Genomic DNA, 14,384 nt, shown 5'->3' on the forward strand with positions numbered 1-14,384 from the left:
CACTACTAGTTGGAACCAACTCAACAGCACACAGCTACCACCATGAAGGGAACAGGGAGCATGGTGGCTACATAGCATAAGCACTGGACTGCAAACCACCAGGTCAGCGGTTTGAGCCCACCAGTTGTTGACCAAGTGATCTTTCTGTTCCTGCAAAGATTTAAAGCTTTGGAAACTCTATACAAGGTCACTATGAGTCAAAAGTAACACCAATGCACTTAACAACAATGAAGGGAATAGCCAAACCAAACACATAGGACTTCCAAGGCTGAAATATTTACAGAATCAGACTGCCACATATCTTTCTCCCACTTAATGACTAGTGGGCTTGAGCCACACATGCCTTTTAGTTAGCAGCCTAGAGTTTAACTACTGTATCACTGGGAATATGTGAGTTTGAAATCGGGACTAACACAAAGAGAATATACTTGTATAGGCTGGTCAGGTGAGGCCCTCTAAGAAGGTCTAAATTGAGAGCTAAATGATACCTACCAGGTGGTGAAAGCACATTCTGGGCTGTCTTAGCTTGCTAGTGCTGTTATAACACAAATACCACAGTGGGTCACTTTAGAGGACAGAAATTTATTTTCTTATAGTACTGAAAGTTTAAAGTCCAAATTAGAGTCTCAGTTGTGTTGATTCCTTCCTTGCTGGTAGTCCTAGACATTCATTGACTCCTTGGTTTGTGGAAGATCCTCATATGGCATCTGTTTTCCACCACGTATGTATGAGAGTTGTGTCAAAATATCTATTTACACATATAGACCAATGGAATAGAATGGAGAATCCTGAAATAAACCCATACATTTATGGTCAATTGATTTTTGACAAGGGTTCATTGACTAGGAAAAGAAGAGTCTCTTCAATAAATGGTATTGGAAAAATTGGAGTTCCACATGCAGAAAAATTAAACAGGAAATGTGCCTCATACCATACCCAAAACAAATTCAAAATGAATTAAGACTTCAATGTGAAACTTAAAAAACTATAAAATTCTTTGAAGAAAATGCAGGGACAACACTGTCAGAGCTAGCTTCCAACAATGGATTATCTAATATAATAAGAGTATAAACAGTAAAGGACAAAATAAATCTTACAAAAATTCAAAATTTTTGTTCATCAAAAGACTTTACCAAAAAAGAAGTGAAAAGAGAAAGTATCAACTGAGAGAATATCTTCAGAAGTCATGTATCCAATAAGAATGATACAACACAAATATATACAATAGTTCATCAGCTTAACAACACAAATATAAATTATCCAATCAAAATGGGCAAAGGACTGGAATATACTTGTCACCAAAGAGAACATTCGAATGACCAGCAAACACATGAAAATATGCTCATCATCATTAGTCAACAGAGAGATGCAAATCAAAATCACAATGAGGTACCATTTCATTTCCACTAGAATAACCATGATAGACAAACAACAAACAAGCACAAAACTCAAACAAGCAGAGATGTAGGGAAATTGGATGTAGGGAAATTGGAGTCCTTCTCCATGGCTGGTGGGAATGCACAATGGTACAGAAGTTGTGGAAAACAGTGAAGCAATTCCTCAAAAATTAAAAAAATAGAACTACCATAACTCAGAAACCAAACTCACTGCCATCCAGTCGAATTTGACCCATAGTGATCCTCCTGTACAGGGTTCCTGAGGCAATAAATGTTTACAGGAGCAAAAAGCCTCATCCTTGCCCCATGGAGCAGCTGGTGGGTTTGCAGTTAGTGGTTTTAGCAATCTAGTGCTTATCCTACATCCAGCAATTCTACTTCTAGGTGTATACTCAAAATAATTGAAAACAGACACTCAAGCAGATATTTGCATACAAATGTTCATTATAGCATTATTCACAATAGTCAAAAGATGAAAACAGCTAAATGCCCATCAATGAGCAATGGATAAACAAATGTGTTACCTGCATACAATGGAATACTACTCATCCAGAAAGAGAAATGAAGTACTGACACATACGTTGTTTTGTTCAGTGCCTTTGAGTCGGTTATGATGATAGCGACCCTGTGTAGGATTTCCGAGCAGTGCTTGGTGCGTTTGAACCTCTGACCTTACGGTTCAAACCGACCTTTCGGTCCAGTGCATTATCCTGCAGCACCACACCAGATTCCATTATCTTTTGTTTTCACTGTTCAAGATTTATTTGGTGTTTTAGTTGGTATGACAGATTGTTACAATGTTTATATGTAGATATTTTTACATTATATGGCAATGTACACTACTCCGATAAATATAGTACACAAAATAAGATCTTTTAGGACAATTATGCACAAGACATGCAATATTGGATTTACACATTGGAGCCCAGGATGTGATTGGGAAAAACCACTGGGTTAGGCATGTTGAGTGTAAGAACCAGAATTGACCTAACACACAGTAACCACATCGTTCTGGTTTGAAGGGCAGTGGCAGGATGGCAACATTGGCAGTGGTGTCTCAGAGGTGGTGGAACTATTATATACTAACCAAGTTACAACAACACTAGGTTTAGTATTGTCTACCATCAGGCGATAGCTCTAGGGTTTTATGGACCATTCCTATGTCTGACTTTAGGAAAACATATGTTCTTCCTTGGACATAATTTTACTGTTTTAATCACAAATCAGATAAAAAGAACAAATGCAGAACCCCCCAACTAAAATCCCTTTGCAGCCTAGACAGTGAAGTGGTAGACAGCAGACTTTAAAGCTGCAGCTCTTTCTGGATGCCCCACAGTATATCTGCACTCTTCTTCAGACAGGCCTCTTCCTCCGGGGTCAGTGCCACCTTCACAACATCTGAGATCCCATTTTGTCCCAAAATGCAAGAATGCTAAGGAAGTCACCATCTTTATTCCCATAGAGTCCCTTAATCATGGTGGAAATTGGATGTACCCGCCTAAGATTCTTCATTATGCTTTCTGCCAAGTCTGCCACAGAGAGTCCAATAGTCCAGGAGGTAGAGCCTTTCAGTTTTATCACCTCATTAGCACTGTCAACCATTTGTTTGTGAACCTCTTTCCACTGTTCCTTATCTGCATCAGTGCCTAAGTCGGGGTGCAAATTTTTCAGGAAGACACCAGCAACGTTTCCTCCACTTCACACAGGCACACCAGAGTCTCCATGTTCTCCAGGAACCCACCTGTGCCAGCTTAGTGGGTGAACTCCCAACCTCTCCTCCATTAGGAAACGGAACCACGCTGAATCCCAATTGCAGCCACTACCAATAACACGGTTTTTGGGAAAGCCACTTATCTTCCAAGCAACATAAGTAAGGATATCCACTGGATTAGAAACAACAAGTAACTTGCCATTTGGGCTGTATTTCACGACATTAGGAATGATGAATTTAAAGATGTTCACGTTACACTGGACCAAATTAAGATAGCTTTCTCCTTCCTGCTGACATGCTCCAGCTGTGATAATAACCAGCTTGGAATTTGCAGTGACATTATAGTCTTTCCCAGAGACAATTTTTGGTGTTCTAAGGAAAAGGGTGCCATGTTGAAGATCCATCATTTCTCCTTTCAGTTTGTCTTCCATGACATCAACAAGAGCAAATTCATGTGCCAAGTCCTTCATTAAGATGCTGATGGCACATGCTATGCCAATAGCAGCAAACCCAACAACTGTAATCTTATTCTGGGGGTCTGTTCTTCCTTAAGAAGAGTCTGAATCAGTTGATCCTTGAGAGTTGCCATGTTGGTTTTGGAAGAGGAAGGAATCGGGAGTGCAAGTTGGGCAGGAGAGTGAATCCGGGCTCCACAGCAACAGCTCTGAGAGCTCCATTATCTTTTTTTTGGCTGTCTGAATTCCAAGAACCAGGTGCAAGGTATCTGCTTCCTGAAGCAGGAATTTTTTTTTTTTTTTTTTTTTTAGAAATGAATGTTTTTTATTATTATCTAAATAATTAGCATCGGTGTACATAAATAAAGTTAAGTTGTTTTCCCAGTATTACAATCAAGTTTTTTTCCCTTATTAAAAAAAAAAACCCAGAAAAGACAATCTATCAGGATTACACTTTGGAGACCCCTAAAATTAGGCACCATAATCTTCTGAGCTAACTTCTCTGGCTTGAATTGAACTAGACAGTAGATCCTCTCAGAAGCCACAGTTTTTATTGAACCTTTTTTTTGAAGGCACCCTAATGAGACTAAGACAAATGTATCACCGAGAGAACCTGCCATCTACTTATCACAGAAATATGTTTAAAACATATTTTGTTTGGAATACAACTGTGCATGTATGAAATGGAACTGTAGTAGTAGTTTTTAAATTACCCTTGTATTATATAAGTGAAGTTAGTCCTATATTCAAGTATTTATACTATCCACCCAGTTGAATGTCACTTTTAATTGGCCCTTTTGCATAGCTCAGACTGGTCCTTTTCCTGTTATCTTTGGTTTTAACATAAAACTTCCAATCCTCAAATTTTGCATTGGAAAGAGCTCAGGCTGGTTTCTGTAGTCATAATGTAGTCGTACAGAACATACCATGTGAAAATAAAAAGTTATTTTCAAGTTTCTTTGTTTGCAAAGTGCTCCATGTGCAGTATTAAAATCAAGTTTTAGACTACTGAAATCCATTATGATGCCTACAAATAACTTTATCAAAAATTAAACAAGAATAATTTTTCAAGTATGACTACATAGATTGAAAGATGCAAAGGCTCTTTAGGCACCACATAATCCATATAATACTTTAAAAAATCTACATGAAAATATAAAAGGATGACAGAAGTGTTTAGAGGAAATGTCAGAGTGTCAAACGTTAATTTGTGAGCTAATTATTATGTAAACAAAATGGTTCTGAAAGTTTTAGTTTACAACTGTCTACCACAACAGAAACAAAAATGGAATACATACTTATTCCTTACCAGAAATAAAAACGAAAACAAGCCTGCCCAAATGTTCAGCTATTGTATCATACAATTTTTTTGAACAATATCATGGCTAATAGGTTGCTTCATCCATGTTGTCATCACTGTCTGCAACAAAATCATCTCCATCTTCAAAGTAAGAGTTAATGTAGTCATTTTCCTCTTCTTGCTCCTCTTCATCATACTCCTCCTGTTCTGCAGCATCATCTTCTTCTTCTTCATCGCCTTCTTTACTTTTCTCTTTGCTTCCTTCTTTCTCTTCAGTTTCCTCATCTGATTTTTCGCCATCACCTTTCTTTTCCAATTCCTCAATTTTTTTCAACACATCTGCACTATTAACGAGTGAAGCGACTTTGGTGGCATCTGTTGGCTTTTTCGATTTGGGGCCTGCTTTTCTGCATTTTGTCCTTGGCATCATCTCTCTTGGGAGTCTCCTCCAATCTGGCACCCATTCTTCTTTGTATATTTTCATATAGTTCTTACTATACCTTTCAATATCTTGTTTTTCTTCAGGTGTTTCTATATAATAAGGCATTCTTTTCATTGTTTCTCTCAACTCCTGTTTCAAGGCCAGCATATAATCTTCACCTTCTCCTGTTTTCAGTGGCACTGGTTTATAATCTGTATCAGGAAATACTGGGGGTGGTTTCAGTACTACATCAGGTAACTTTTCACCTCTGGTAAATCCAACTGCCTCAATATTAAAGGTATATGCAGCACGTCCCCTTCCTTTATTCCCAGCCATCAGATCTGGATATAGCAGAAAAGGGAGCCAAGTATATAGGGTTTCCAAGGAGCAGGTGGTGGGTTTGAACCACAGGTCTTGAGGTCAGCAGACCTTTTCGAACAACACCACGCCAGAGTCTTCAGTATTATGTCCTTTTAAGATCTGTTCACTAAGGTTCGTGGTTTAGGCAAAAGTATGCAGCAGAAGTGCCGGCCGGCAAAGAAAAGCTCCATTATCTTTTAATTCTATTTCTCCACGAACTTTTTGAAGCCCCTCATAAAATACAGAGGGAATAGGAAGACATCATGTTAAATAAGTCAATCACAGAAAGGATACATACAATATTGTCTCATTTATATAAAAAAAGGACAGGCAAATGTATTGTTCTTGTTAGGTGTGGTCAAGTTGGTTCTGACTCATCATGATCCTATGCACAACAGGAAAAAAAACACACCACACAATCCAACACCAACTTCAAAATTATTGTTATGTTTGAATCCATTGCTGCTGTCACTGTGCCAATCCATCTCTTTGGGAGTCTTCTTCATTTTACCAAACATGATGTCCTTCTCCAGGACTGATACCTCCTGATAACATGTCAAAAGTATGAGAGACAATGTCTCACCATCCTTATTTCTAAGGAGCATTCTGGTTGTACTTCTTCCCACACAGATTTGTTTGTTCTTCTGGCAATCTATAGTATTTCTAATACTCTCCCAAACTATAATTCAAAAGTTCTGATTCTTCTAAAGTCTTCCTTATTCATTGTCCAACTTTCACATGTATATGAGGTTATTGAAAATGCCATGACTTGAATCAGATGCACCTTATTCCTCAAACTCTTATATTTTTAAAAAGTTTTTATTGTGAATTGAGTGAAAGTTTACAGGGCAGAGCATCAGTTTTACATTCAACAAATCATATACCTTGTTTCATTACAATGATTATAATCCCCTCCATGTACCATCAGGTAATAGTATCTCTGTATTCATTTTAGCTTTTTTTTTTTTTTTCTAAAAACAAAACACTCAGGCATATATAATAATTTACACCACCAAAGGGCACAGTGTAAATCTGTCTCCTGGTCACCAGCTCTCAGTTGTCCCCATCTCTGCCTCCATCTCCAGTGTCGCTGCTTCTCTGAATAAGGTCCTGTATTCCTCTTGTGCTCTTCTCCCTTGATGGTCCTAGGGTCCTCTGTTTCTGGACTGTAAGATTAACTACTCCCCTGTTTTTGTTACAAAACTCCTTTACAATTGTGACAGTCGCAATTGTTCATGATAACAATTACTCACTATTGAATCATAAGAATCTTATCCCCATCTCTTTTTACCAGACCCATTTAGATAAGATGAAAACTATTCACATACTCTTAAACTAAACTCCCTCTTGAAAACTTGTAAGCCAGTCACTTGATGCCTTTATTGCCCCCTCATTTTAGGTAGCCAATGTCTAAGTTGCCCATTCCTGTCTACTCTGTGTACAAAGAGGATAGCATAGATACTTGAAGTGAAGACTCTCTGTTGGTATTTAGGGCTACTACTTCCATGAGTATTGGTCAAGTTCATCAAATTGTAGCAATTTACCCTTGTTTCCTTTATCAAAATTGTTTTCTGTTTTTGTTTTTATCTTCCTCTAGTTGAGTTCTGATTATCAAGCCATCAAGACTAGGTCAAATGGGTACTATCTGGAAGTTTGTGTGTTCTTGTGTGTCTTCCCTTACTTCATATCAGCTGGATGCTTCACTCTCAGCTCTAACCCTCTGTGACTATGTTCTTGCCCATGGGCTCAGGACTCCCTGATCTCACCACACTTTGGACCAACCAGTCCTTCCTCTTCTCTCTCTCATCTCCAGGTCAATGAGAGCCAATGGAATGTGGTTGAACTCAACCCATTTCTTCATTGCTTCCTTTCCCCCTCTTCTACTCACCAGTAGACCAATGTTGTCACCAGCAAGCTTACATGCCTGCCCATTTGTTCCCTTTGAGTTTCAGTCTTGGAGGGGAAGTCTTTGCTTTTTAACACCTCAAGATATATATATATTTTTGTAGTACATTTGCCTAATGCAATATGTCATTTGATTTCTTGTATGCTGCCTGAGTGTTGATTGTGGATCCAAACAAGATGAAGCCTTTGAAAACTTCAATCCCTTCTTCATTTATAATGGTATTATCCATTGGTCCAGTTGTGAGGATTTTTGTGTCCTTGCCATTGAGGTGCAATCCATACTGAAGACCACAGTGTTTGATTTTCATCAATATTTTAAGTTCTCTTCACTTCCACCAAGCAAGGTTGTATCAACTGCATAATCACAGACTGTTGATGAGTCTTCCTCCAATTTTGATGCCACATTCTTCTTCATATAATCCAGCATCTCAGATTATTTGCTCAGCATACAGTATGATGAAAGCATACAACCATGGCACACACCTTTTCTGATTGTAAACCATGCAGTATATGCTCTTGTTCTGTTTTAACAACTGCCTCTTGGTCTGTGTGTACTTTCCTCATGAGCAAAATTAAGAGTTCTGAAATACCCATTTTTTGCAATGTTACACATAATTTATCACGATCCACTCAGCCAAAAGCGTTTGCATAGTCAATAAAGTACAAGTAAATATCTTCTGGTTGTTGCTTTCAGCCAAGATCCATCTGATATCAGCAATGATGTCACTAATTCCACATCTCTTCTGAATCCAGCTTGAATTTCTAACAGTTTCTCTTGAAGTATTGTTGCAACTGTTTTCGAATTATCTTCAGCAAAATTTTGCTTGCATGTGATATTAATGAGATTATTGGATGATTTGTGAATTCCTTTGGGTCATCTCTCTTTGGAATGAACTTACATATGGATCTCTTCCAATTTCTTGCCATAGATGAGGGAGTACTTTCAGTGTTGCATTCGTTTGTTGAAAGATTTCAATTTGCATTCCGTCAATTCCTGCATCTTTACTTTTTGCAAATGCCTTCAGTGCAGCTTGGACTTCTTAAGTACCATCAGTTTTTGATCATATGCTGCCTCTTGAAATGGTTGAATATCAACCATTTCTTATTGATGCAGTGGCTGTGTATATTTTTTCCATCTTCTTTTGATGTTTTCTGCATCATTCAATGTTTTGCCCATACTGTTGTTGTTGTTAAGTGGCATCCAATCAGTTCCAATTCATATTGACCCTGTATAGGGTTTCTGAGGAATGGCTTATTGGTTTGAACTGCCGACCTCGTGGTTAGCAGTCCAGTGCTTATCTTATAGCGCCATACCAGAACTCCATTTTGCCAATAGAAGTCTTCAATATTGCAGTTCAAGGCTTGAATTTTTCCTGCAGTCAGCTTGAGAAATGCTGAGTGTTTTATTTCCTTTTTGTTTTTTAACTCCAAATCTTTGTACATTTCAATACTTGACTTTGTTTTCTTGAACTGCCCTTTGAAAGCTTCTGTCAACTCTTTCACTTCCTCATTTCTTTCATTTGCTTTAGCTTATATGCTCAAGAGGAAATTTCAGAGTCTCTTCTAACACTCATTTTGGTCTTCTCTTTCTTTCCTGTCTTTTTAATGCCCTTTTGCTTTCTTTTTGATGTCATCCCACAACTCTTCTGGTCGTCAGTCAATAGTATCTAATATATCAAATCTGTCCCTGAAATGGTCTCTAAATTCAGGTGGATATATTCAAGGTCATATTTTGGCTCTCATGGAGTTGGTTTTCTTGTTTGTTTGATTTGTGGAAAGGTCCAGGTAATAGTAACCATATTTAGTGGTCTGGTAACCTGGTGTGGCAAGAAGCACAATTACAAACCATTTCGAAGATGCAATACAACCTCCTGGGGCTAGAGGATGAGGAGAGAACCAGAGTCTGGACAGGAGCAGTACCATGACAGAACTCCTGGGTCAGTGCCATGAGGGATCTGCCCTCCAGTCTAATCCAGATCCCATCTGGGCAACCTCATTGAGGCCAAAACAACAGTTTCTCAGAAGCAGCGTCAGTGTACACGAAGGCCAGAGCCAGGAAAGTCCTGAGGGGGATGGCCTTCCCAAAGGATACCACCCTTGCCAATCACAAGAGCAACAGAAATGACAGATCCCTAGGGTAAGGATTCCTACTTCTGGGGTTCACTGGCTCAGAGTGACAGGTCAATTGAAGTGCTCTTGGTAGGGATTCATTTTATACAACTTGGATCCATGGTTTTACTGGAGTTTGACCTTTTGACCTCTTTGGCTATCCACTCATCAATCAAGTCCTATCTCTTTAAAATGAGGTGTTTTCCTTTCCAGTACTTAAGCATCTGAAAGACAAAGTACTGACAATGTCCACAGGATTCACAGCTATCTTGATAGTGGCTAATTTCTTTGATGGAAATCTCTTTGCCTTGAAAATTATGTAAGTAACGGAGAAGTACTTCTTTCCAGTAACTGTGGTAGATTATGAACCCCAGATCTGAGAGGGGACATTCTGGGAAGCCAACTTTTTCTTCCACTTTGGAAAGCAGATAACTGAAATCAATGAGCATCTTGCCCTAACCCTGTCTCATGTACTGAGGTACAGTAAGGATACAGGATACATTATAGTTGAGGAATGCATTCTTTTCCTTGGAAATATTTCCAATCAGATGACAGCTTCTGTCATAACATAAAACAGGAAGGGCTCCATATCATAAGATAATGTCTTGTGGTCCAGAAAAAAGCTTGGCTAATAGACACAGGTTTTGGCAGTAGATCTTGTTTTCTTGTCACCCGCTTCAAACATAGAAATTGAGCCTTTGCAAGGTATCTCATCACCAGGTGGGTCTGTCCACAACAGAATTCACACATATCAAGCCATCCCCTCCATGCATATTCTTCAGGATGGGGAGAATGGTATCAAGTGTCAAGTTGTGGCCAAAAGCAATTGTTTTAATCAGGTTGCTTCCCTCTGTGATTTGTCCTTGAATCTATAACTTCTCCAAATCCTCTGAAGCCCAGGCTTGAACTCTCCAGAAGAGATCCAAGTCATATTCCCAGTCAGGTTTTCCAAGAGAGGTTCCTGAGTGCTCCCATAGGCCTGTCTGTGTTCCATGGCAGCCAAATACCCTTGCTCTGGAAAAGCTCTCATGGAATTGTTTTGAATATTTTTCAGCTTCAACCCTGGCCTTGCATATAAGCAATTGATGGTCTGTTCCATAGTCTCCCTCTGGCCTTATTTTGGCTGATGATATTGAGCTTGCCCATCATCTTTTTCCATAGCTGTATCAGTTTGATTTCTGTGTATTCTATCTGGTGAAGTCTATGTGTATAGTCACTTTTTATGTTGTTTTAAATAGGTATTTGCAATGCATAAGTTATTGATCTTGAAAATTTCTATTATGCCACCCCTAGCATCATTTCTTTTGTTGTTGTTACCAAGTGCTGTTGAGTTGGTTCGGACTCATAGAGACCCTGTATAGTGTTTCTGAGGAATCACTTGTGGGTTTGAACCGCCGACCTTTTGGTTCACAGTGTTTCTCCTACAGTGCCACACCAGGAGTCATTTCTAGTACTAAGGCCTTATTTTCCAACTTCTGATCCTTCCTCTTTGTTTCCAACTTTCACATTCCAATCACCAGTAATTATTAGTACATATTGATTGCATGTTTGATCAATTTCAGATAGCAGTTGGTAGAATTCTTCAATTTCATCATCACTGGCTTTAGTGGTTGCTGCATACATTTGAATAATAGTGGTGTTAACTGGTCTTCCTAGTAGGCATATAGCTATTATCCTATCACAGAGAGCATTATACTTCAAGATAGATCTTGAAATGTTCTTTTTGATAATGAATGTGACACTATTCCTTTTCAATTTGTCGTTCTTGGCATTGTACATCATATCATTGTCAGATTCAAAATAGCCAACAGCAGTCCATTTCAGCTCAAGAATGCCTAGGATATTGATCCTTATGCATTTCACTTCATTTTTGGCAACTTCCAATTTCCTAGATTCACACTTCATACATTCCATGTTCTGATTATTAATGGATGTTTGCAGCTGTTTCTCTTCATTTTGAGTTGTGCTCCATCAGCAAATGAAGGTCCTGAAAACTTTGCTTTAGTCACATCATTATGATCAAGTCTATTTTGAGGGACAGTTCTTCCTAGTGATATTTTGAGTGCTTTCTAACCTGAGGTGCTCATCTTCTGGCACTATATCTGACAATGTTCTGCTGTTATTTATAATGTTTTTAACTTCTGGAACTATATCTGACAAGATTTACAGTGGCTAACCATTCAGATTTAGTCTACCTGTCCTTCATTCTAGTCTTTCTTAGTCTGGAAGCTCTGCTGAAACCTGTCCACCATGTGTGACCCTGCTGGTATTTAATATACTAGTACTATAACTTCCAACATCACTGCAACACCCAAACCACCAGAGTATGACAAATTGACAGACAAGTGGTGGAGGCAAATGTATAGAGACAAACACTTATTAGTGCTGGCGCTTGCTGTAGGATAAGCATTGGACTGCTAGCCTCAAGGTCCTCAGTTCAAGCTCACCAGTTGCTCCTCGGAAACCCTATACAGGATTGCTATGAGTCAGAACCAACTTGACGGCACTTGACAACAACAACAAGGGTGGAAGGGAGTGGGGAAAGGGAGTAACTGTTTATGTATATTTTGAATTTTGTTTTATGATGATAAAATAGCATTGATTAAGGGTAGGATTTCATAGTCAATTAATGTAATTGCTGTCAACAAATTGCATATCTGTAAAAAGTTGAATTGCTAATAGCTGTGAGATAGATAGTTATCTGCTGTTGCTATAACAGACATACCACAGTGGATGGATTTAACAAAGAAAATGATTTCCTTATAATTTGAGGGGCTAAACATCAGGGTGTTGGCTCAGGGGAAAGCTTTCTCTCTGTTGACTTTGTCTCTTCTGAGCTTCTGCTCCTGAGCAATCTTCATGTAGTTTGGTATATGTTGTTGTTGTTGTTAAGTGCTGTCAAGTCAGTTCTGACCCATAGTGATCCTGTATATGGTTTCCAAGGAGAGGCTGGTGAGCTTGAACTGCTGACCTTGTGGTTCACACAACTTTGCAGTCCAGCGAATTAACCCACAGTGCTACACCAGGACTTGATATATAGCTTGGTATTTAGCTTCCCTTATTTTTGTTCTGTTTGAAAATAAATCTTATCCAAATCCTGCTCATTAATGTAACACAAACAATTCATTCCCAAATGTTAATAATAACCATAGGCATAAAAGTTAGGATTTAAGGAACATAATTTAATCCAAACAGATGCATTTACCAAAAAAATAAAAAGAGAAGTTGCTGAGACTGCTTATGTACAACCAAACACCTCTTGGGATTTGGTTGTTTGGTTTGAAGATTTAGGGTCTTGGTTTCATGGGATATCCCAGTTAATTAGCCTAGTATTGTGCTAATGTTTCTGTTCTACCTCTTAATTTGTTATGTAGTGTGTAGGGTCTTAAAAAGCTTGCAAGTGGCCAAGTACAACAGTTGGTCTTTATTTGCCTGCAACAGCAGAGGAAGGAAATTGAATGTCTGACTAATTACCTCCAAGAGCAACTGCTTTCTTTGCCTTATGACCAGAAGAGCTGGATGGTGTCTGGCTCTCACTACAGAACATTTTAATCAAAGAGTCTACTGAAGAATCCTCATCAAAAGGGGGAAAATACAGAACAAATTTTTCCAATTATAATGGAATCTATATTCTCTGGAGCCATGGAGATTGGACAAATCCCTGAAACTAATAACCCTGCAATAATATTTAAACATTAAACCAAAAATATTCTCTGAAGTTTTCTTAAAAATCAAACAATAGTTGAACTTAACTAGTAAAGAATGCCTGAATTCTTTTAGCAACAACTTCAAGCTGAAAACAGAAACTCAAAGGCTAGGTAAGAAACTTAGGGGGCAGTGAATTGATGTTAATGAGGGATGAACAACTAGGAAAAGAAGGCTGAGAATGGTTGTACAACTTGAATAATGTAATCAATGTCACTGAAGTGTACAAGTAGAAAATGTTAAATAGTATGTTTCACTGTATATTCTTAACAATAACATCAAAATTAAATAAATTATCATAAAAATATTGATTTATAATTCAGAGGCAGAATATATCCTAGAGAAACTCCCTCTCCTACTGACCGATTGATTGCATTACATTGCATGCTGGAAAGTAGTTATTTTATACTGCATTAGATTACATTTAGGAAGGTAATTGCTCTACTCAAGGCTGACTGATTTAATCACATGCAACCGTGTGGTGCTGTGGGTTAATGTGCCAGACTGAAAAGTCATTTGAACCACAAGGTCTGAGGTTCAAGCTCACCAGCCCCTCTTTGGAAACCCAAAGAGTCACTATGAGTTGGAACTGACTCAAAGGCATTTAACAACAACAGCAACTACTACTACTCCATGATAGTAATTAGACCAATGCTTAGATAAGCAACTGAGAACCTTGTCCTAGCCAAGTTAACACCTAAAATTAACCATCACACAGGCAAAGAGAGTGGGCTTGCTCAGGGGCTTAGAGACAACAAACACTTGGTATATGGTAGGACTTGAAAGAAACAGTATGTCCGAGGACAGTGAGTTGGGGGAAAAGGCAAAAGGCCTTGTAGCAATGGCAAAGTTTGGATTTGATTAAAAGTCCAGGGGAAGACATTGAAGAAACTAGAAGTGAGCTGATTTGATTTACATTTTTACAAGGCTCACTTGCTGTGGTGGAATGAATTGGAGGGGTTTCTTAAGTAATAGACAAGTTCTTAGTGCTTTTGATTGAATTTTTAATCTATTAAATTAA

At 38.4% G+C, this 14,384-nt stretch overlaps 1 protein-coding gene and 1 pseudogene across 1 annotated transcript; both read right to left on the reverse strand.

Annotated features, from left to right (window-relative positions):
- Window positions 1-4,948: 4,948 nt before the first annotated feature.
- LOC102828419 (DNA-directed RNA polymerase III subunit RPC7-like) lies at window positions 4,949-5,620 on the reverse strand. Its single transcript, XM_006864346.1, has one exon. It carries the CDS (start codon window positions 5,618-5,620, stop codon window positions 4,949-4,951), a length of 672 nt encoding a protein of 223 aa, XP_006864408.1.
- Window positions 5,621-9,756: 4,136 nt separating this feature from the next.
- LOC102828800 lies at window positions 9,757-10,652 on the reverse strand (annotated as a pseudogene).
- Between the last annotated feature and the right edge of the window lie 3,732 nt (window positions 10,653-14,384).

The sequence above is a fragment of the Chrysochloris asiatica genome, unplaced genomic scaffold, assembly GCF_000296735.1.
Source record: "Chrysochloris asiatica unplaced genomic scaffold, ChrAsi1.0 scaffold00064, whole genome shotgun sequence".
Taxonomy (NCBI): domain Eukaryota; kingdom Metazoa; phylum Chordata; class Mammalia; order Afrosoricida; family Chrysochloridae; genus Chrysochloris; species Chrysochloris asiatica.

Excerpts from the sequence above, each read along its gene's own strand:
- LOC102828419 (XM_006864346.1), bottom strand. The coding sequence starts at position 5,620 with ATGGCTGGGAATAAAGGAAGGGGACGTGCTGCATATACCTTTAATATT.